The sequence below is a fragment of the Vigna unguiculata genome, chromosome 4, assembly GCF_004118075.2.
Source record: "Vigna unguiculata cultivar IT97K-499-35 chromosome 4, ASM411807v1, whole genome shotgun sequence".
NCBI classification, from domain to species: Eukaryota; Viridiplantae; Streptophyta; class Magnoliopsida; order Fabales; family Fabaceae; genus Vigna; species Vigna unguiculata.
This window is the reverse complement of record NC_040282.1, coordinates 596,860-621,783: the sequence shown is the minus strand read 5'-3', so window position 1 is coordinate 621,783 and position 24,924 is coordinate 596,860. Positions and strand designations below refer to the sequence as shown.

The window sequence follows — 24,924 nt, the reverse complement described above, 5'->3', positions numbered from 1 at the left end:
TTTTTTAAGATTGAGTTGATACTGGATTTATTGTTCTACAATAATATCAGAGTTATTAAAAGTTTATTAGCTTAAGCAGGAGATGGTATTCACTTTCATTTTATTTAGATGTATCAGTTTAACACCCGCTTTAAAAAATGTGTTTTAATTTTTGAAAAGATATCTCAATTAGATTATTTTTAGCAAAAAAAATTATTAACACTGTTAACGATATTATATTTAAGATTACTTACAAAATTAAGTATTGATATTTATATTAAAATTTAGTGATAAAAGTTATGAAAATTAACAGTTTTAGTAATTTTTGTCTGAAAGGGATATGATTAAAATTTTTTAAAAAAAATTGAAATTAGATTGACACATCTGAACAAAAGTAGCTAACATCCGACTAATTAAATCAAGCTTATTTTAATAAGAGACATATTTTTATAACAATTTTATAAAAATTAGATTAGACTTAAATTTAACTGATTTAATATAGTAGTGCCATTAAATGTTTATTTTAGTAGATATTTGAATCTATGGCATAATCCACTTATAGATGTGATTATTATATTCGTTATTAGTGTTAGATATTTAATATTGACTATAGATTGAAAACAGAACACCCAAATTTAAGTTAACTTATTTTTAGTTTTTATACAATTTTACTAAATTAAAATTTCAATTTTGTTTGATACCGATATTTATGAATTGATATTCAACAATTCTAGCGAAAATTAAATATAAAATCTTATTTAGACCGCTTAAAATGTTTTAACATTAATTGAAGAAGGTATTATCTGTAATTTTGGAAAGTAGACACAAAAACGAGTCATGTAACACAAATCCATAGAAAATAAGAGAAGAAAATAAAAGGTGAAAAATGTGATTTTTGAAAAAATACTGTGTTAATTAGGCTTACCATTTATAAATATATGTATATCTAATTCTTTATTTATAAAATATTTGTGTATTAAATTAATCTTCTATATATAATAATTGACTTTTTCACGATATTTGAATTTTGAAGAGGGAAATCTTATAAGTTAACGTCAATACAAAAAACGGTTGATAATTTTAAAAAAGCTTACATCAATAATAATATAATATGATAATTTTAAAATAATTAAAATAATAAGTTAAAAATAAATAAAAAAGTAAATAAATATTATTATTCTTCATTTATTTGAATCCTACAAAAACTCAACATTCATATACAACTAATTTATTTTCACTCTACACACCAGTAGTTGAAAATCCATTTAAACTCGTGTTCTAAATTTTTTAAAATTAATTTAAAACTAAATACGTTTTTAGTAAAATTGGAATTTATTTCTATATCAAATTTGAATATAAGTCAGAATTTAAAAATGATAAACTCTGTCGTTTTAATCAATTGTGCTACAATATATCAAACAATGTTTGAATTTATTATCTAATATAAATTCTGTTTAATAGATAACAGAAATAATCGAAGTCATTAGATTTCAAAATTTAAATACTAAAATATATTAAATATATTTTATTTATTAATTTATTATATTGAAAAATAATTATCCGACCGGACTAAATAAATAAATATTTATGAACACTTCACTGTATATAGTAAGCAGAAAAAAGCTAGTAACGTACCTTTGCCTCCTTTGATTTGACTCTGTTAGTGAGGTATGGTCTTTTCGTTGCAGCGAAGCAAGAGAAGCAGAAAATGATTCCATTGCACCACTATCGCCACTTTCAATATAAATATTAATATATTCTTCTCATCACATTTGCAATGCCATTTTCGTTCCTCTTCTTCTCATGGCGGAGAACCACCACCACCACCACAACAACAATCACGTGCTTCTTCCCACCGCGGTGGAGGCTCTTCTAGACACCATCTGCCGCGAGCAGAACCAACTTCCGCCGGATTTCACCCTCCGCCGACGCCTCGCCGCCGTCGGGGAGCAGCAAGCGCTTCAAATTCTCCAGGTCATCGCTGGACAGCAAATCCGGTGCTCTCTCTCCGCCTTCATCGTCTACATGCTCAAAAACCCCGTCACCGTCACGCCCTCCCCGCCTCGAGCCCTCTCTCCCACGCGCCCTCTCCAACCGTCGTTGGCGTTGCACGCGCTCGGAGAATTGGAGTTCCGTAAGGCCTTTCTGCTTCTGAGTTACATTGGAAGGTAATTTATGCAATGCTGACCTCATGACTAGCCAGTTAGTTACTGCTTCCTTGCTGACTCAGCAGAACCCAATCTTTCTCTTTTCCTCTCTTCTCTGTTTCTTTGGTATAAATATTAGATCATCAAGCTTGGAAAAAAAAAAGTAGAGAATGCTCCGCATCCATATTTTATTTTAGTTTTTTTTGTTAAAATAAGAAAAATATAAGGAACGAATTTTACAATGTATGTTTAGCTAAACTTCTCCTCAAACGCTTACAATGAGATAAATTTGTTTATAAATTAAAATGAACTTACATATAAATATATTTATAAAAATTTTCTGTATTAGCTTTGGAAGTCTAAGCATAAGCTAATTTTATAGATATGTTTTTTTTTTTTGGAGAAAGTTTATTTAAGTTACAAATTAATTTACGCAATATAAAATTTGTTTTTAAATATATTCTCGAAAACTTAGATGCGCGAGTTTGATTTTAACTTACTAGAAAATCTAGATTTTCTTCTCTTCTTGCGAGTGTTTGTAGAACTATTTTCTCTCCTTTTATTCAGAATTTTTGTTTTTGGTTTTGAGGTGTTGATTCAGCTTGTGTATATAAGCTGATGAATGGAATGCATGTGGTTTTCTTTGCACGATTGCAGCGAGACTCTTGAGAATGTTACCGATGCTGATTATATTAGAAGCCTTAAAGACTTGCCAATGGCAACGTTTGAGAAAAGAGTATGGGAGGCTTTTGGGAAAGATCACATCTACTCTCAAAGTGATCGGCAAGTGGTAAACGTTGCTATCCAATGACGGATTAACTAATTTTTATAGTGCAGTTCATTTTATGAGTTTTCATCTTGTTTAAATATTCCCAGCTACTTCATTTTGCAACAACTAAAGCTCATCAACAAATTGAAATGATAGTTTTATTTTTAGGAGCATGATGACTGTATACTAATAGTATAAAACTGCTTTATACTGTCACCAAATCAGAAACTAAAACTGATATGACTTTTAAGATACGTATTGTAAAACTGTTTGACACAGTACAAAGCATATTTTCTGTAATTTTAATTAGAATAGAAGGTTAAAATGTTGAATTCTATGTGTAAGTGATGACATGGTTTAAATTATTGTTGAATGATTTTATGCTAGCCCATCCCTTGTACGCCCATATGGTCATGGAACGATGAAGAGAAAATGCGGTTTAGGCGTGGGTACAAACTTTCACAGCATACAGTGCTGAATATAAATCATGCAGTGTTGGCTATCTTCTCTGATTAATTATTGCTTGCTTACTATATTACGTTTGGTTTCTGCAGTATCTTGATTGGGACTCTGGTAGGACACATGTATATCAATGTTATGTTTCTTCTGATGGGAGCTTAAGGTTCAAGGTTTGTATGTCTCTCTCCTCCTTTGGATCTTGTGTATTGTTAAATAATTGTCCTTATACGATGGCTCCAATGCTATATTAGAGAAGTGTAAAAGCATTCAGTTATTCAACTGATGCCCTTTCTCTTTCCCAGTCTGTTTTGCTAACAATAGGCTTTAAAGCCTGTATATACTATTCTTGTACTCTTGGATGAGTAAGTAAAATAATATACAATTCACAGTTTCATGTTTACTTTTCTCCCTTATATTCTTTTCTAATATGCTATAATACTGAATAAAAAAACTCCATTAAGATTGTGTATGGTCATATACATTTTAGTCTTTACTGATTAAGTTGTGTATTTTTATGTGAAACGTGGTTTGTTTTATGGCCACTTTCTTTAAATTACAATTCAGGGACCCATACTACAAAACACACAAACACACTTGCAGAGATCTCTTGGTGATGACAATGTTTTGCTAGTTAAATTTGCTGAGAATGGGAATGTGAGGAATTTAAGGACCAGTGTCGAAGAAGCAAATAGTCTCTATGGAAAGTTTGGAAAAGAAGGGATCAATGTTGGTCTACGTTTGTATCGCTTTTTTGGTAATTCTGCTTCTTGTGTTAGTTTTACTTTGTTTTTATTTTCCTGCTTTTTTACAGTTGGTATGATCTTGAAATCAGTTGTTTATCTAATCAACATGTAGCTGGTGTAAGTAGTCTGGGAAATTTGTATTTTCATTTATTCTGTGCAACATATATCTAGACTACAAGTATACAACCCTCTGATCTTTTATATTTATTTTTTTCCTTCCTCATTCTGTAAATCATTCTACTCTCTGCTTATTCACATTTAATCTGCTCTATATCTTAAGTCATATTTGTGAATTTTCACTTGCTTGATAATATTTTTGTTGCTTATGTGTCAGTTTTTGTTATCAGATTTTGTGGCAATTCATATGAAGCTACATTTTTATTACTTTCATTATCTCAGGTTTTAAATTCTTGTTCCATTAGGTTCTTGTGTTATAATTTTTATTTGTTAAAGAGTATTTGTACATTCTCGAGTTAATTTCTGTAACTGTTTAGTATGCCCAATTTCTCTTTTCTCAATCTTTGGTTACCTTTCAGTCCTTGAAGAGTGGATGATTAAAATACAAATTCATTTCTTTGCTTCTTTCTTATATTTGTTTATGTGGTTCTGTGTTCTGTGGTTAATAAATGATAGACAGATGTATGTGGATTTAGAATGCTGTTTATTGCATTTTATTTATTAGATCCTATATTTTGTTTTAAAAGTATTCTCATTTGGTGGTTGCCCTGACCACATGTTCCCAGCTCATATTTTAAATTGCGGTTGTGTTGTGGCATTGGGGGCTAATACAGCTGTTGCCACTTGAGATAGTCATGTTAGTTGACATAGATCAAGATTTGAAACTTGCATAAAGCTTTTCTTCCTTGGGTTTAGTGTGCAAGCATCTGGGTATAAGACAAGCAGTAGGTATGCTGAGGACATTACATTGCAGTCCTAGTGACTGAGAACTACTGTAGCTGAGCTTCAAGTTGGTTGATACTGGCTACTGAAAGCATTCTTAATTCATCTCATTGTCATGTGTTTGATGCTATCTCTTGTATTTTGTATGACAGTTTTTAAAGATGGTGGAAAAGAAGAGAAGAAGAAGGACCCTACAAGTTCCTCTGTTAAGTGTTATTTTGTTAGGATGCAATCTTGTTGTTCTGCAGATGAGAGTGCTAATTACATTTTGTCTAATAGGACAGTGTCTGAAGCAAGAGCTTTATTCATGCATGCTCACCTGTTGCCCAGTTTAGACAAGTATATGGCTAGGTACGAGTTAGAGTTTTTACGAAAATACTATCATCATTTAGATCTTTTATCTATTTTTCTGTGTTCTCCTGCAGTGCCGTTCAAAATTGATCTCATGCAATGTACTAACCTAAGACATTCAGGTTCTCTCTCATTCTGTCAAAGACCTTCAAACTCAGCATTGACTTGGCAACTGTGAATGTCCAAACAATAGAAGATGTATTTTGCCAGGTATAGTCAATTTTAAGTCGCCTTTAGGGATCTATGGCCATGCTTCGAGAAAATAATTTTACTATTTCTTTTATTGTGTTTAGGATAAAAAAGGCAATATTATATATGATAATGAAAAACCACGTATTCTAACGGATGGAACTGGGTTCATCTCTAGCGATTTAGCATTGCTCTGCCCTAATAGTGTGTACAAAGGAAATAACTTGGAGAATAATTACATTCAGGTATCTTTACTTTTGAATTTGTTAATTCACTAGACTTTTCTTTGCACTTAACTTCATTCATTTATCTATAGTTGGTCAGAACTCGTGCTAAAAATCCACTTAATGAATAAATGTATATGTATTGTGAATCAGCCAGTTGTTTTTATCATAATCGTTGCCTGTTGATTATGTATCTAGTTTCCTTGATTCACGCATGAATACTAATGTCTTAGAAGGATAAAGCTTGACTTTTACATTTTCCAGTTCATATGCTTTCAATTTATGCTGCCTTCTTTTTCCTAGTAATTTGGTATGAAACATAGTTGATTGATGCAAAGCTACAGTAAAATGGCTAGAGATACCACACGAATTAGTGATACAATGAAAATAATGAATATAAGAGGGGGGAAACCTTCACTCTAGTTTTGGGGGTTTAGGCCTGTTATCAGGTTGTTGTAAGACTACCTACATGTGTCTAATCTTGTAAATGTTTAGTCCTTAGTGTGAGAGTGAGAAATATGGATTGGAAATTTTAAATTGATTATTTGTATGGTTAAAAATAGTGTACACAAGTGAGGGGAAACTTCACCCATTGAGGTATAGAAGAAAACAGTTTTGGTTGAGTGTTTTTTGTGTTGCTTTTGTATTTTCATGTGTACATAATCAACTATTTGATAAGAATAAAACATCTTAAATGAAATAAATCCATGCAGAGAAGAAGTGGAAGGAAATGTTTCTATTAGTAAAACTTTTTGCTAATTGTCTTCAATCATATGCCGTTGAAGGAACTATTTCTTTTTATACACACTTTTTATTAGATGTTTTTTTGTCTCTTGATTGCCTGGACTTTCTGTTTTTCTGCTTATGCCTTTGTTGCAGTTACGTTTCTCTCAAAAAACTTAAATATCAACTCGTGTTTCTAATATATTTCAATGAGTTTTATGATCTAGTTTTCTTTCTTTGATTATTCTGCGCATTGTGACTTCCTTTAAACTTAGGAAATTAAAAACCTTGTGGAACTGGAGGATATGTGTAAGGCAATGGGAGAAACAGAGCAGAAGCTGGGCACACATCAACCGGTAGATTATTTGTTTTTCATTTTCCATTTAACATATTTTATATATGCATGTGTGCTGTGTGATTTGCATATATGTTATTTTCAATAATTTTTTTTTTCTCCAATTGTCTAGCCTTTGCTGATTCAGTGCCGTCTCTTTCACATGGGTTGTGCAATTAAGGGCACTCTTTTGGTTAACAGAAAGGTATATCATCTGAATTTTATACTTTCGGGTATTTCAATATTCTTTCCCTTGATGTTTAATTGGAATTGGAGTTTTGTATGACAAAGTGGATGAGACAGAGAATATATTTATGATTTTTTAAAATAAAATTTGGTGGACATGGAGAGGCTTTTGTGATCCAACGTTCAATATCATAGTCCGTCTGGTCTTATTGGTGTCCTCCTGTACAATCTTCCTCTAAGTTTAATAGTTTCCTTGATGTCACAAGCTATACCAACAACATTCATCCATTTCAAGAGTTAATTATATTTATTTATATTCTTATTTGATTCCAATGCTTGTTATTTGATACCATATTTTTTAATCTGACAGCTTCCTCCTAGGACAATACAAGTTAGTGATTAAAGTTGAGAAAGACCTTAGTCTGAATATGCAAAGCATAAATTCATTGGAGGTAGTGAACACAAGGTATTTCTATTTTACATCAATGAGGGGTTAATAGAGGTTTTTTCTCTTGTTTCTAATACGACATTTTGGCTTATTGGGATATGATGAGAGCCTTGGAAGGTTGCTCTTTAGTGAAGGGCTTTGGATGAAGATCATACTTGATGACCCTATGCAAGTTAGTCATGAACATTGTTCATAATCTAGTCCAACATGATAGATCTAAATATATTTATACTGATAGGCACTTCATCAAAGATAATCTTGACGACAGGGGCCTAGTGGTTACAACTCATCTTCCCATAGGATTTCAAATAAAGACATTTTCACTAAAGGACTTGTTGAGGACAAAATCCAGAATCTTGTAAACAAGTTGGGAATGATTGAGATTCATTTACCAACTTGAGGAGGGAGTGTTGTAAATAACATATTATTAGAACAAAAAATATTCTGAATATCTCTAGAGTAATTAGGAAAAGATGTCTTCAAAGTTTTCCTATTCATTTCAACATATTTTCATTTCCTTTTTAAAAGTTTTGACTATTGCAAATAGAGATGATAATAATGTAATTGGGGTGCTTGGTATCAATAAAATAATTCTTTATTTTCTTACATAGGTTGAGTATGTAATCATTTGAGCATATTTTCTTACAAATAGAGATTCCTATCCATGATCACATCAGGATATAAGCAGAGTGTCGGGAATTGAGACATATTTGTGTTTCACTTGAAAATATCTTAGAAGGTATATGAATTTAAAAGCTTAAACTGGTAGAATGTGTCCAATTGCAGAAGCTTGATGATATGGTATGTTCATCAAACCATATGCTTTATCAAGATACGTCACATAGCTTTTCGCCAGACCAATGTTTGACATCTTCATATTTGGGTTTCATCATACAAGGCCAATTGCTTAACTGGTCTGGTGCACAATTGACATGGTTTAGGTATACCCATTCAAAGTAAGAGTCTTTTAAGAATAAAATGGCTTGGAAATGCTTTTATCATCTGGAGTAAAACTTAGTAGCCTTGTGATGCGTTTATTTCTTCTAACAATATATGATAATAGTTATATTATTCCTTTACGTCTTGCCTAATGCTAGAAGATTTTTGGAGCTTCATCTAATCTTTTTTATTCGTTAGTAGGAAAATATTGTTTGTATTGTTTGAAAGCTAGCTGATCTGAAGTCTACATATTTCAGCATCAAGCCAAATAGAACTTATCTATCTAAAAATCTGATTGCACTTTTGAGCTATGGAGGAGTGCCAAATGAATTCTTCAAGGGTTTACTAGAAAGTAATTTGGAAGATGCAAATAACGTTTTCTCCAATAAGCGTGTTGCACTCAGAGGTTGCCCACCAATGCTTCTTTTGGTCACTTTTCTATCAAAAGCTTTTCTTTATTTGGATACAGGTCTATCTGTACTGCTGCACAAAATATGAATGTTCTTTCATTTTTTGGTTAATTTGCAGCATCCGTTAATCATGGCGCCATGGATGAATACAATGCAACAGAAATGATTTTATGTGGAATTCCTCTGGATGAACCATTTTTGCAATATCATCTGTCTATACTTGCAAGGGAGGAAAGAAAGAAGCTTAGAGGAGGGAAGCTCTATATGCCTGATTGTTTCTATTTAATGGGGACTGTAGATCCCACTGGATGCCTAGAAAAAGATCAAGTTTGTATAATTCAGTAAGCATAAATCTTTTATTTTTCCCAATGTATTGATCTTTTATCGAACCAAAATAAATCTTAAAAGTTAAATGTGCTTTATCTTCAAAGACTATTGTGAAAGGAGAATTTTGGTGAGGCATATCTTCTACTTAAGTTAATAAAACTGTACAAATGGGGTGCATTTTTGTTGTTCATTCTTTTGAACGAATTGGCACATTTATCTACTTTTACATTGCTTGTCAAATAGATTCAACATCAATAGCCTTATCTCACATTCTCTCTCGGTGAGGTGGGCTCCATGGATCATGTGATGCCTTTTAACCTGATTTAAAAGTCCTCATGGATATTGTTCACCATGAAATCTCTGTCAATTTCCATCAATCTCCTTCTTGACCTCTATCCTTTTTTACATGACTAAAAATCCTGTATTTTACTTTCTTCATCAGTGTCTTCAATAGCCTTCTTTACACATTTCCAAACTATATTAACCAATTTTTTGTTCAATAAGAGTCACATCAATATATCCTCGTATACATTTTCGTGAGTGTAACATCTTCGCTTCTCCTACAACTGTTTTCTTCCATAATCATTTCAAAGCCGAACATTAACCATTACAGAGTGTAATTGATTGTATAATAATGTTAAAACTTACCTTTGAGCTTAGTAGGTACTTACGGTCACAAATAATCCGTGATGTGTTTCTTCCTTTAATAATCCAACTTGTATAGTTAATAAATTCAAGAGAAGTATAAACATCTATGACTCTTCTGCAGTACCCATTAAATATTAATATGACTAATGTTGTTTGAAAATTGGTCCAATTCTTACTATGGTAGTGTCAGACTTAGCTTTATCATTTTCTTTTCTTCTTTTCAAAAGGAGAAGCTTGGGGAAAAAGATTTGGAGAGAAGCTCTTAAAAAATGAAGCAACTTAATTATTATAAAAGAAAAGGAGAGAAACATAGTTTTTTTGAAAAAAAGCTAAATAAAATGACTGACAAAAAAATGTGCACATCGTAGTGTCTCCCTCTCCATCTCATCTTGAACTAATTGATGTTGGATAGTGAAATTAATCTTTTCTTTTGTTAAATGTGAACTTGTGTATCTGTTATATCTAGCTTCTGTTGTGTTATTGTAATGTCAAGGGCAAACATAGAGGTCTATCTTTAGCTTATGAAATGGGGTAGATGATATTACTCAACTTAGTGGGATTCAATATTGATAGGCAAAGATAAAACAAAATGATGATCATATTCAACTGTGTGCACTAGTAGATCTTTAATATAGGAAATGATGTTTGTAATTTAACATAGTCATATGTGCTGACTGTTTCATTCCTCATTTGTAGTGAGAATGACCAAATTACAGGGGATGTGTTGGTCTACAGAAATCCAGGTTTACATTTTGGCGACATTCACATAATGCGTGCCACACATGTGGATAAGTTAGAATCTTTTGTTGGACATAGCAAGTATGCAATTTTTTTCCCGTGTGTTGGAACTCGCTCAGTCGCAGATGAGATTGCTGGAGGTGATTTTGATGGCGATTTGTACTGGGTTTCCAAACATCCTCAGGTTCCAATATCAATTTCAGTTTAGAAGCCCTCATTTTCTTACTACATCGAATGGTATTGAAGGAATTGCATTCCTTCAGTGTTTCTTACTAAATTTAATTGTCACATTTTATATTTTCCAATTCCCCTTAAGTAAATTCAAACGAAAAGAAGATTAAAAACATTGCTTGGAAAGATTGTAGTTATTTAAAGAGGGAACTATAGAGTAGTTCTTAATACAATTCTAAATTTTGAATTATATATTTATACCTCAATTTGTCATAACATTTTTAAAGCTGGAAAAATAAGAAATAAGAAATTTCCTTTTTGAAGAGCATTTTCTGCTGCATCAAATCTGCTGCATGTGATCGGTGCCTCGTATATTGGTTGATGAATTCATCTGTACCTTGATTGACTATTGGATTGGCCGTTAGGTATTAATATGTTAAACGCATATGAGATAACGGAAACCTGACACAATTCGTGCAAATATCACTGCATTGTTTTTTAGAAGCAGAAAATCATGAACTTCGGATGGTTGGATGAATCAGAATATAGAGACTTAGATTGGGATTAATTCATTGGAAAGGGGTTAAAAAAGTGTTGAATTGAATGTTAATTAGATATAGTAAGATATTAAGATAAGATGGCCTGGTAACCCTTAAAGTCATACAACTGAGGAAATGAGGCAGTGTCATCATTTTGAGTAACTGAGATTTGGTTGTATCCTGTATCCTTTTCCACATCCTATTATCTTCAGAAACTGAAGCTCAAACTTCTCATCCTCTGAAAAAGTTGCTAGTACCCTTACACGTTTTGCTAGAAAACTGAAGCACAAACTTTAATCAGAGCAATACAGAATATTCACTGTATTATAAATGAATTCAGATCACTACCAAAGTGATAGGAGACAGGAGATGAATATTTATAGGTTTAATTAAGTTGTCCCTCATAGATTTGGATATTTTCATGAGTCCCTATTCAACTATTATATATTTTAAAGAGTCCCTGTAGTTTAATTTTTCTATTAACTAAGTGAGGTGGCTATTATCATGTCTCGATGTCATCTTATTTGTTTCCACATGTTAAGAAATGTGAGATTTTGTGTGTAATCTACAATGGTATTGCTGTTTATGTAAATTGGCAAGTGAATTTTATTGTTTTAATTGAAAATATGTTGGATAACAAGATCGTCATGCTTCTCAATGACTTATATGTCATCACCTACAACAACTAAGAGGTTCTTGCTGCTACCACCATTGGTATAGGTGACGATGTCGGTCCTTGTTATCTAATATGTTTTCATGGAAGTTATAAAATTTATTTGTTAATGACAAAACCTCACTTATTAACACATGGAGACAATTAAACAAGATGACTGAGCTATATAACAATCTTGTCACTCTGTTAATGAAAAAGTTAAATGGTAGGGACTTAATTGAAAAATATAAAAATTTGAGTACTCAATAAACCATAAAAATTTAATAGGGACTCAATTGAACACACCTAAAGTTATAAGGGACTAAAACTTAACTAAGCCATATTTATATTTGGGCCCGATCGTAGTTCTTTAAAATTTCCTTTATATTGACAAGTTTTTTTCCTTTCTTAAATGTTTCAGCTTTTACAATATTTCAGAAAGAGTGACCCTTGGATGGAAAATTTTGCCCCTTGCCATTCTGTCCAATTGGACTCCAGTGCTAAAAGGCCTAGTGCATTTTCAGCCACGGAACTTGAGGATGAACTTTTTAGACTGTTCCTCAAAACTCGGTTCCAACCAAGGTGTGCATGACTGTTTACAATAGTAATTAAGTATTGATATCTTACTCTCTTATGTAAAAAAGTTTTGCAGACATAATTGGCCTGTATGAGTCATAGTTACCCTGAAAAACTTTTAATGCATTCTAGTATGCAGATGTTAAGTCTTTTTATCAATTAAGTGATGTAACACTTCACCTTCTTTATAATTTTCTGTTGTGCAGTTATAGTAGTAATATGCATACTTCTGGCATTTGAAATTCCATTTCATTAGTGTTTTCACTTTGTATATTGTTTGCTACCAAGAGGAAACATAACTGTTATAGGTAATAAGTATTTTTTTCGTTTTTAATTCTAAGATCCATACATGAGAACTTGTTCTCTTTCCAGTAATGCAATGGGTGTGGCAGCTGACAGCTGGATGGCACTGATGGATCGTCTTTTGACATTAAAAAATGACTGCACTGAAGAGAATGAGAAGAAAAAAGTGAAAGAAAATATACTTAAGTTGATCGATATATACTACGAGGCATTAGATGCTCCTAAGAAGGGCGGGAGAAAGGTTAGTTTTGTATTGTTCTGTTGTTGCTACAAACTCTGCCTCTTTATTTGGGACATACCAAACTAACATATTCTTGTTATGATAATTGGTTGGGTTAATGTTCCCATACTGCATGAGATTATTATTTTCAGTAATGAAATCTATACGTAGCTAAACATTTTCAGTATGGATGGGATAACGAGGGTCTTATCACTTGTCCCCTAGGAGGTAGAGGAGGAAAAAGAATTTCTGCTGTGGACTTGTGCAAGGTTGACCTTGGGAGGTTCTCCATTTAGATGCCAAGAAATTTTACAGATATCAGCATTTTGGTTGTAGATAATGTCAGTGATTATATATGTTAAATTTCCATAAACTGGATGAAACTTGACCAATTAATAGTGAGGTTACAGAATCTTCATATATTTTTGTCAGTGGACAGTACTGTGATTAGTTGATTTCATTTTCAATTACCATGAGGATTGATGACCTTGTCTACACTAAAGAATGTTTCAGGAATTTTAGAACATTTGAAAACTTGTTGGGCCTGTGGTAGTCACAACACTGAGATTAGTGTCTTCCTGATTTGGTTGGCTGGAGAAATCGACAAAATAAATTCTTTATTTCCCTTTAATGATTTCTGAAGTTGAATGGGTTTACTTTCTCAAAACCCATTATTAGTGCTCTTTTAAAATGTTGATTTTGGATAATTGTTAGGGCGCATGAATCCAGTTTTATCTTTGAATATTTTTCAAATATTTGAGTTCTTAAAAACAGAGTTTTCAAATTTGAACCCTGTGGTAATTCTTTAACAGGTACAAGTTCCAGATGATTTAAAAGCAGAGATGTTCCCACACTACATGGAAAAAGATAAATCATTCACTTCAACCTCTATTTTAGGTTTAATTTATGATTGGGTTGGTACATGGCAAACAAAAGACTTATCTGGGGAAGGTGAGAGCTGGAAATTAACTCATTATAATTTAATTATTTCTGCAATACTTTATTACTTCTGTTGGAGCTAGAGATGAACAACTCTTATATTTTAGGCAAAAAAATAAATAAATAAAAAATAATTATTCACCCAGCTTTGTTACCCTAATATATGTTTATCATTTTACTGTCCTTGCCATCAGAAATTAGATTGCTCTCCTGTTTTGACGTTGAAGTACCTCCCAGCTGTATGGAAAAGTGGAAAACAAAATATAAAGAATACAGGACGGATATGACAAATGCCTTGAAGGACATTTCTAAATCCAAAGAGGAGGCAGCTAAAGTCATTAGAAAATATAAGGAGGTATAGTTTCAGTCTCTTTCTTCCTCAAGCTTTATACTTTCATGCATTCATTCCCTTTGAATTTCACCATGTGAATGTTTATAGATCTCTTCTATGAGATCAAAAATCTTGGAGTCTGACCAAATTATTCCTGTGCAATTATTCAAGTCATAAAAAAATTCCAAGAATTTTCAACATTGTGGCACTGATATGGACTCTCTTGTAGGAGTTATATGGTGCCACTGCTAAGATGGAGGATAGTCCGAAGAATATTAGTGATATTTATGAGGAGGCTTTGGCTATTTACCACGTCTGTTATGAATATGCTGTGCTAACAAAATCAGTCTCTAAATGTAGTTTTGCTTGGAAGGTTGCGGGTTCAGCTTTGACAAGTCTTTATATCATAAAACAAAAACAGAAGCCTCTGCACTGTGCTCCATCTGTATTGCGTGAGATTTTCGGCTCATGAATTATGTTATTATTAACTGTTGTTGTATAGTATGTGCTAACTCTTTATTTTCACTTATCCTTCTCCTGCACCATCTTTTATATCTCATTATTACTCTTTTCAGTTCACTTTTCCTTTCTTCATTACATCTCATTTCTTTCTCCAAAAATGTTTTTTTAATACTATATGCACCACTTCACAGTCCACTTTTGGAAGAATTTTAGTCATCCAAAAAGTTAACTTTTTGTATTTGTAAGAAAAGAAAAGATTAAAGGATAAAATAATGAATATAGAGTGTATGGAAAAATTTGTTGGGGTCAAAATAATTATTCTCTTCTTTCTTGTTTTTTCTATTATATAACAATACGACGATATAATGTTATAACAATACAACGATATAATGATATGAAGACAATATAATAATACGATGTTATAAAGACGATATAATAATATAATGTTGTAACAATCAATAAAAATTTTCAAATTTATAAAAAATTTAAAACAATTCACCCTAAAATGTAAATAGGAATATAATAATAGTGTGTAACTATAACATGATTATTCATTACAAATACAAAACATAGACAAGATTGATATATAAATGAGGTGAATTCTCTTCACAGTTATTAAGATTCATATCTATTCTATCACATGAACTCCTTTTCTTAACCATTTATCCGTCTTGATTAATTGATTCATTTTTATATATAAATTAAGTTGTAATGTGTTAAATAATTTATGAATTGATAAAATAAATTTATAGCATGATTAAATTATTTATTATAAATTTAATTATATAATATATGAATTATTCATCTTGCCAAATATAAAAAAATATTTAAATTATGATGATGCTGATGATGTTATAAAATTCATAATCTAATAATTAAAAAAAAAAGTTATGTACTCATCTTATAAAATTAAGTAAAAGTACATGCACGATAACATATGTGTAAGCATTTTTAAATTACTAAAATTTATTTAAAGTTTTTAAATATAATTATTTAAATATTTAAAATAGTAAATAAAGAATAAAATTAGAAAAATAAGAGGTATATAGAATTATAAGTGAAAATTCATGTACCATAATATACGTTTACGCATATTTTAATATCTAAAAATTATTTAAATTCTTAAAATATAATTATTTAAATTTTTATTGTAGTAAATTAAAAAATAAAATTATAATATAGGAGATATATATAATTATAGATATAATTGTAGATAAAATAAGTTTTAGTTATTAAAAATAACACATATTACATATAATATTGTGTAAATAATATTATAAGAATTATTTAAATTTGAAAATATAGTTACTAAAATAATAAATAACAAATAATTATTTAATAATAAATAATTATTTGAATTTAAAAATGTAATTTATGATAAAACTGAAAAATAATATTATGAATAATTATTTAAATTTAAAAGATAATAATTAAAAGAATAAAATTTAAAAAAAAATTATTTACACACAGTTATATATATATATATATATATATATATTTATTTATTTATTTATATATTACTGATAATTATTTTTAATTCTAATATACTTTATATTTATATTTATATCATTGATATTATTTTAAAGATCAAATTATCTAAGGGTAAAATAATAGCTAGGGGTGGAAATAAAAATCGGCTTGTAAATTAATCTCTTGCAAAACAAATTTGTCCAAATAAACCCCAAAATCTCCTTTTTAGGGTTTTCACTTTTCACACGAAAAACAATCATACTTATCGATTCACGTCCTTCTCGAGAAATCCTCTTCTGAAGGAGCTACTTCCTGGTGCGGTTCGATTTTTTCTCCAAATCAAAACCATGGCCACTCTGAAGGAGCTACTTCCTCCTGCGAAATCCTCCTCCACCACCTACTACGATCACACCAACGATCCATGGTTCAAGCAGCGCTTTTCCTCCGAGGAGGAGAAATCCGCCGCCGCCGCCGCCATCAAGCAGAAACCCGTTCCACCGTACCTGAAGCGCGCCGGCTTCGTGCCCCGCAAAATCGAAGACTTCGGTGATGGCGGCGCCTTCCCTGAGATTCATGTGGCACAGTACCCTCTCGACATGGGAAGAGACAGGTCGTCGAAACCTGGATCCAAAATTCTTCCCGTCACCGTCGACGCACACGGCAACGTCGCCTACGACGCCATCGTGAAGCAGAACGAAAACGCGCGCAAAATCGTGTACACGCAACAGAAGGACCTCGTACCCAAGATCCTAAAAAACGACGAAGACTCCGATGATGACGACGTCGTTTCCGACGATGAAACGCAGAAACAGATCGAGGAAACGATGCAGGAGACGAAAGCCGCGCTGGAGAAGATCGTGAACGTGAGACTCAGCGCTGCCCAACCGAAGAACGTTCCGAAGCAGAACTCCGACGCGAAATATATAAAATACAAACCCTCGCAGCAATCCGCGGCGTTCAATTCAGGTGCTAAAGAAAGAGTGATTAGGATGGTCGAGATGCCGGTGGATCCGCTTGAGCCTCCGAAGTTTAAGCACAAGCGTGTGCCGAAGGCGTCGGGGTCGCCGCCAGTGCCTGTTATGCACTCGCCGCCCCGGCCGGTGACAGTGAAGGACCAGCAGGATTGGAAGATTCCGCCGTGTATTTCGAATTGGAAGAATCCGAAGGGTTACACTATCCCGCTTGATAAGAGGCTGGCTGCTGATGGGAGAGGCCTTCAAGAGGTTCAGATTAATGACAATTTTGCTAAGTTATCGGAGGCGCTGTATGTGGCGGAGCAGAAGGCGAGGGAGGCCGTTGCAATGAGGTCCAAGGTGCAGAAGGAGATGATGTTGAAGGAGAAGGAGAGGAAAGAACAAGAATTGAGGGCATTGGCGCAGAAGGCACGGTCGGAGAGAATTGGAGGGGAGAGAATCGGTGTTGTGCCGGCCCCACCTGCGGCTGTGCCCGTTGATGACGATGATATGAGAGTTGATTATGAGCATGAGAAGGAGAATCCGAGGGAGAGAGATAGGGATAGGAGTTTTGTGAAGGAGAGTAGAGAGGAGAGGGAGGAGAGGTTGCAGCGTGAGAAAATTCGAGAGGAGAGGAGGAAGGAGAGGGAGAGGGAAAGGAGGTTGGAAAGTAAGGATGCTGCTATGGGGAAGAGGAGCAAAATCACACGTGACAGGGATCGTGATATTAGTGAAAAAGTTGCTCTTGGTATGGCTTCTACTAAGCCCGGGACTGAGGTTATGTATGATGAGAGGCTCTTTAACCAGGATAAGGGAATTTCATCTGGGTTTGCCACTGATGATCAATACAATGTGTATGAGCATGGCTTGTTTACTGCGCAGCCTACTCTCTCGACCTTGTATAGGCCAAAGAAGAATGTTGATGATGAGACTTATGGAGGTGCGGATGAGCAGTTGGAGAAGATTATGAAGACTGATAGGTTTAAGCCTGATAAAGGCTTTGCTGGGGCTTCTGAGAGGACCGGTCCGAGAGATAGGCCGGTTGAGTTTGAGAATGAGGAGGCTGATCCGTTTGGTTTGGATCAGTTCTTGACAGAGGTGAAGAAGGGTAAGAAGGCCATGGAGAAAGTGGGTGGTGGAGGAACTATGAGGGCTAGCGCTGGATCTTCGATGCGGGAAGGTTACGATGGAGGTTCTGGTAGGACTCGCATTGGATTTGAAAGAGGGCATTAGGGAGCATCATATTTGATTTGATGATTCATGACCTGTTTCTTATGCTTAGTGTTGTTAAGGATCCATGGAGGTTGGTGTGTATGAAAATGAACTGTCCTGGACAATGTGCTTCTGTTAGCATTTCGGTTTTTATCCAATCCTCCTAGTTTGTTTAGGTGGGGAAAGTTACTTGTTTTTTTACACACTTTTTACTCTTGTTAAACTGGTTATGGATGTCACGAGAGTCTATCTTTCAGCTAAGTTATATATTGAATGAAATGTAATATTCATGATAGATCCTTGTCTGTTGGAGGCATATATTTGCTCTGTTTTTCTTAAGCTTTGGTGTTGTTTATGATCTCAAGTTTGAAAATCTTGTTCTATTACCTACTTGTGTTAGATTGTTAATAATAAGTTTCATTTAGGTTAGTCTCATTGAAGTGCGTTTGTTGATTCTGGAGTTACTTTGTGACGTAGTGAATATGTGACTGAGAAATGCATTTCTTATATATGTTATATGTATGTGTATATTCAGAATGCTGTTCCTTGTTCTTTCCTTTTTTTTCCCCCCGGATCAAGCTCATTTCAGCTAGAGATGGCAAATAAACCCGTCCCTGTGGTTATTGCCCGAACCTGTTCTCGTTTTGACGGGAATCTCCGCATTGACTGGGTATGGGTATGGGTATGGGTATGGGTATGGGTATGGGTATGGGTATGGGTATGGGTATGGGTATGGGTATGGGTATGGGTATGGGTATGGGTATGGGTATGGGTATGGGTATGGGTATGGGTATGGGTATGGGTATGGGTATGGGTATGGGTATGGGTATGGGTATGGGTATGGGTATGGGTATGGGTATGGGTATGGGTATGGGTATGGGTATGGGTATGGGTATGGGTATGGGTATGGGTATGGGGAATTTCCGACTTTTTCAGTTGGATATGGGGATGAGTATGGGGATGTACATATACCCGCCATAATATCCGTCCCCGCCATATCTCCATTCTCGTTTAAATTATTAAAATATTCACAATTAATCAAGTAACTCCTATATATATATATATATATATATATATATATATATATATATATATATTTTTTTTTTTTTTTTTCTTTTAATTATTTCATTTGTCATGAAACTCATTCTCATCTCCAATATATTTTTTATCTTATCATAACCTTTATATAATTATGTTAAAACGATGTATTTTAATAAAAAAAAATATTATGTCTCACATTTGAATATTTATATTATTTTTTAATATTTTTATTTATTATAAATTTTCCTTTCACCTGAGAATGTTTATACTCTCAATTTAAGATAATATAAAAAGAATTCTTTACTTATTATTATTATTATTAATTTTTATTTAATTTGAAGAACTCTTTTGTTTCATTAAAATAATTTTCGTTATTTTTCAACCATTAAGTATATATGTTGATATTTGAAAAGTTTCTTAGTTCTGTAAGATATTTTTCGTTATACAATGATCGAATCTGTACTTGATTTAGTGACCAATTTAATTACTAATTTATATGTAATTTAATGACAAATTTTTTGGTCACTAATGATATTTCTATTTAATTTTAACCACTTCAAACATAATTTAATAATTAGTTCTGTAAGGTATTTTTCATTTTATCATACCTTAATTATACATTTGATTTCCTTTGTGCGATTTCTTTCGATAGTCTCTCAAATTATTTATAAAACACACATTTGTTAGTTTTTTAATATTTTTATTTATTGTTTTATTTTTATCATGTAGAATAATATTTTGATATATTCTATCTAATTATTTTTATTTTATAACTCATTATTAATCATAATGTAATTTTTTCACTTTAAATTCTGTTTGAAGTGGTTAAAATTTTATATATATATATATATATATATATATATATATATATATATATATATATATATATATATATAATGATATTTAGGAATAGTATATGATAATTCACTACAAGAAAAACATGAAATTTAGTCAGTAACCCATATCAATCACTATTTTTCGTCATTGGTGGTAGTAGTTGATTTATTGTCTGAATCAATGACTAAATTAGTGACTGATTCAATGATCGAATCGATACTTGATTTAGTGACCAATTTAATTACTAATTTATTTGTAATTTAATGACAAATTTTTTGGTCACTAATGATATTTCTATTTAATTTTAACCACTTCAAACGTAATTTAATAATTAGTTCTCTAAGGTATTTATCATTTTATCATACCTTAATTATACATTTGATTTTCTTTGTGCGATTTCTTTCGATAGTCTCTCAAATTATTTCTAAAACACACATTTGTTAGTTTTTTAATATTTTTATTTATTGTTTATTTTCATCATGTAGAATAATATTTCGATATATTCTATCTAATTATTTGTTATTTTATAACTCACTATTAATCATACTGTAATTTTTTTTACTTTAATTGTATAAATAACTTTTATTTACTACAATATAAAAATTTAATGTAATTGCTATGAATATTTTTTTGTCACTATCCAACATATATTGAAGTTCAAAAGATACAAAATCTATGTCAAAATTTTATTATTATGTTTATTATTTGTTATTTGTGTCATTTTGATCAAGTGATGTATTATAACTTTTATTAGTGTATAAAAAAGAGATTTATTATAATTTAAAAAAATTGAAGTAAACAAACATTTAAAATATATTTTAATTTGAATATTTGTTTTTCTTTTATTATTATGTTTATTATTTGTTTTTTGTGTCATTTTGATCAAGTGATATATTATAACTTTTATTAGTGTGTAAAAAAGAGATTCATTAGAATTTAAAAAATTGAAGTTAACAAACATTTAAAATATATTTTAATTTGAATATTTGTTTTCCTTTCATATTTTTTTTGAAATATTTTTTAATTTTATCAACTAAGTTCATCAATGTTGTAGTTTGCAAATTTAATAAATGTTTTGATTCACATGAAATTTTATTTGGTATTCTAATATAAAATGTAAACAATTATAATTTATTTTAAGGTATTTGGCATCGAAGAAAATCCTCCTAATATTGAATATTTCATAATATTATGTTTTTTTTACCGTAATTTTTTTTCTTTTATAAAAATTAATATTGAAGTAGTTAGAACACGGATATGGGTACGAGATTATACTTGTTATCTGGTGGGGATGGGGATGAGAAAAAAGTTTGATATCCGTTGAATTTGATTATGGGGATGAAGATGAATTTTTTATGCGAAAATAAATATGAGATAGCGAAACCCGTCCCCGCTCCGCCCGTTGCCATCTCTAATTCCAGCTGATGCGTTCCACAATAGTGGGGTGTTGTGGTTGCTGAAGCAGTAACAGTTGATAACCTGGTACGTGTGCAAAACTTTTGCAAAATATTTCTTTTTCAGGAGTTATATTCTCAGATATATTACCTAGGAATTTTGGCTACTTTTTAATTGTTCTAGGAATATTTTTAAAATTTAAAATATTTCAAATTAAAGTTACAAGTGTGTCAGAAAATAAATTTTCCTATTTTCATGGAAAAGTAACTTAAATTCCTGAGCGTGATTTTTCAAATTTTTTAATAAACATGAACATATCTTATCCATCCATAAGCGAACTGCATGAATTATCATCTGAATAGGGTAGAGGATGAAGCCTACTAAACAAGAATATTTTTGAATTATAGGTTTATTTTAAAATTGAAGAAATTGAAGAAAGTAGGAGGAAGAAGGGTTTTGCGTTAATTTCAAAAATAGGGAAAAGTTTGTGGGGGAGAAAACATAACAGAATGAAGTGACTAAATCGTAATTATGTACATTGGTGATAGGTGATCTTTGATCTATAAAAAATTACCTGAAACATTAGGCTCGTTAATTAATGCTTTGAAAACGGGTAACTCAGTTCAATTTGATTTAACTTATCAAAAATTGATCATCTAGTAAGTCAATCTAATATGGTTTATTTATTATTGAGTAAAAAAATTCGAATCCAACTTGAATTATTGTAGGTTGGTGGGTTAAACAGGTTGATTTATTAGGTCACTTAAATATAAAAATTACAATTTCTTTTTTTTATTTTTTTCAATCAAAACTAAATTTTAATTTTAATTAAAATCTAAATTAACTATATAATCCAAATACAAACAAAAATCACAAAAATACAAATGATCTGTGTTGGTTAAAAAAAACAACTTAATATGATTTAAATGCAAAACTCAGCTTAACAAAAAACACTTTTGTGATCCTTTATTTGTGATTTGGTGAGCCAACCCGATTCACGGGTTCAATCCAAGTGAGTCGAGTTTTATGTAAATCGGGTAAAAAATCAACTTATATTAAAATTTGTAAAATTTTTTTAACCCAATCCCTAATAAATTAGATTGGTTTATAGGTTTCAACCCATTTTAACAGCTCTACTAATAATAGTATATCTCTACCTTTACTGTTTTATTTATTGAATTAAAATTTAATTGACATTATACTTTTTAGTATTTCACATATTAATGTTGTATTAATTTTTAAATACTTGAATACATATTTATTGATATATTTTATTTATTTTTATGTAATTTGATTTTAATTTAAAATGTTGTTTGAGAGAGATCTAATTTAAAATTAACATGGACTAAATTGGAAATTTCCTTCTTTCGTATTGCAATTTTACATAGGGATCGAAGTATCATTTATTGCTTTTAGGCATTCACTCGTCATAGATATTTTGTAGTTACATTCTCAAAAGGTCTCACTTTGATCCATAAATTTTTTAGAACAGACTAATTGAATTTTCTCGAGAAAAATTATGTAATTTTAATTTATTTTTATTTGTTGAATAAAATTAAGATTGAGTAAAACGAACTAAAGTTACATAATTTTTTTTTTTTAATTTATGGATGAGGGAAACCTTTTTTTCCATAATTTTATAATCATTTATTGAAAAGACATTTTTTGTCTTACTTTTATATAACATTTCATGAATATTTTAACAATTAAACGAAGACGATCATGCGCACACACTATTTTTAAAAGAATAATGATTTTCTTTTTCTCACAAAGTTTGACTATTTTAAAAATTTTCTCAAATCAAATTATATTTATTAATTTTACATAACTTATAAAACTATCTGTTTAGTTAAATTTGTATTTAAAATAAAAAAAATTAATCCGATCCAATGATTTTCTTTCTTCCAATTATTAGAACTTTCTAAAGAAAAGAAAGAAAAAAAGAAAAACGTGTAGTTTAAAGTCAATACTAGGGTGCTGTTGGGGGACCACTGCATCATTATTGTCTATCTTTTCTACCCATTAAGATAAGGTCATTCACTCATGACTCAGATCAACAATAAGTCATATTCCATTTAATAAAATAATTCCTTTATTTCTACTAAAAAAAGTCTAAATTATAACAATTTGACAAATTGTTTAGGCAAATTATGACAATTTCATACAAAATGACATTAATTTGGACAGATACTTGGAGGAGATAAAATTTTGAAAAAAAGTATGCTATTTTAGTATAACTAATGATTAAGTTCTTTTCCGATTCTTGTATTTATATGTACCAAAATATTTATTAAATGTCAATTCTATAAACGATTCTTTGTTTATTGAGAAGTTAATTATTTCCTAATTGTTTAGTTAAAACAGTCATTAAGTCATGTGCTTCATTGTAACAAAAGTCCAAGTCTTTTTATTTTGGTTTAATTATTTTTTGTCTTTATTTTTGTTAGAAAATTTTAAATTAGTCTTTCAAATTTTTTAAGTTTTAATTTTTTTCGATTTTTAAAAGTTGATGCAATTTAATATTTTTGAAAATTTTTAAAACTAATCAATAATTTTTTTTATCAAAATTGTCACTGTGATTATATTTATTATATTAAAAAAGCAAATTATATTTATTAAAAATTTTAATTTTGATAAAAAATTCTTATTTGTTTTAAGAAATTTAATGAAAAAATCAAATTACATCAATTTTTTTAAAATCAAGTTCAGATTAAAACTTAAAAAAACTGAAAAATCAATTTAATATTTTTGAATAAAAATAAAAATCAAACGAGTAATTAAACTTTTCATTTTCAATTAAAGATGCAGGAAAAAAATAAAATAAGAAAAATGGTAATTTGAGGTTTTAATTTATTTATAAAATATTAAAATAACAGTGTATTCCACTTCATTATTCTATTTTTATTTCAATTATTCCATATAATTGCTTCATAGTTCTCGAAGGATATTCGGATAATGGCGCAGACATGACTTTACTCAACCACTCCTGTTTTTGTCTTCTTTCTCTCTTTTGTTTCTTTGACAGATATTTTCATCTTTTCCCCTTTCATAAGACCCCACAATTAAAATTGTGTCGGTAACTTCAAATAAATTTGACCAAAAACTTAACAATCTAATCGCATTTTAAACCTAATTTAATTTTATAAAATTAATTTTTAAAATGAATTTTATATTTAGTTATATACTATAAATCACAGCATTGATATAATCACTTATTTAATGATAGCAACAAGATTAAAAAGCAGTAGAAAAAAAAAATTAAAATACAAAGCTTTCTACTTCTGTTTCTAACTCTGTCGTGTTGTGTGG

The 24,924-nt window shown here is 30.9% G+C and overlaps 2 protein-coding genes across 2 annotated transcripts; both read left to right on the top strand.

Annotated features, from left to right (window-relative positions):
* Positions 1-1,595: 1,595 nt before the first annotated feature.
* On the top strand, positions 1,596-14,749 carry LOC114182675 (probable RNA-dependent RNA polymerase 5). Its single transcript, XM_028069589.1, is given in 19 exon segments — positions 1,596-2,147; positions 2,784-2,916; positions 3,450-3,524; positions 3,919-4,108; positions 5,150-5,348; positions 5,471-5,558; positions 5,642-5,782; positions 6,760-6,840; positions 6,952-7,023; positions 7,375-7,397; positions 7,399-7,470; positions 8,649-8,797; positions 8,920-9,142; positions 10,473-10,698; positions 12,298-12,458; positions 12,825-12,996; positions 13,788-13,926; positions 14,109-14,269; positions 14,475-14,749. Coding segments are annotated over 19 exon segments (2,913 nt in total). The 5' UTR covers positions 1,596-1,782; the 3' UTR covers positions 14,718-14,749.
* Positions 14,750-16,395: 1,646 nt separating this feature from the next.
* Positions 16,396-18,681, top strand: LOC114181842 (SNW/SKI-interacting protein A-like). Its single transcript, XM_028068446.1, has one exon. The coding sequence runs from the start codon at positions 16,525-16,527 to the stop codon at positions 18,361-18,363; it is 1,839 nt and encodes a 612-aa protein (XP_027924247.1). The 5' UTR covers positions 16,396-16,524; the 3' UTR covers positions 18,364-18,681.
* Positions 18,682-24,924: the final 6,243 nt, after the last annotated feature.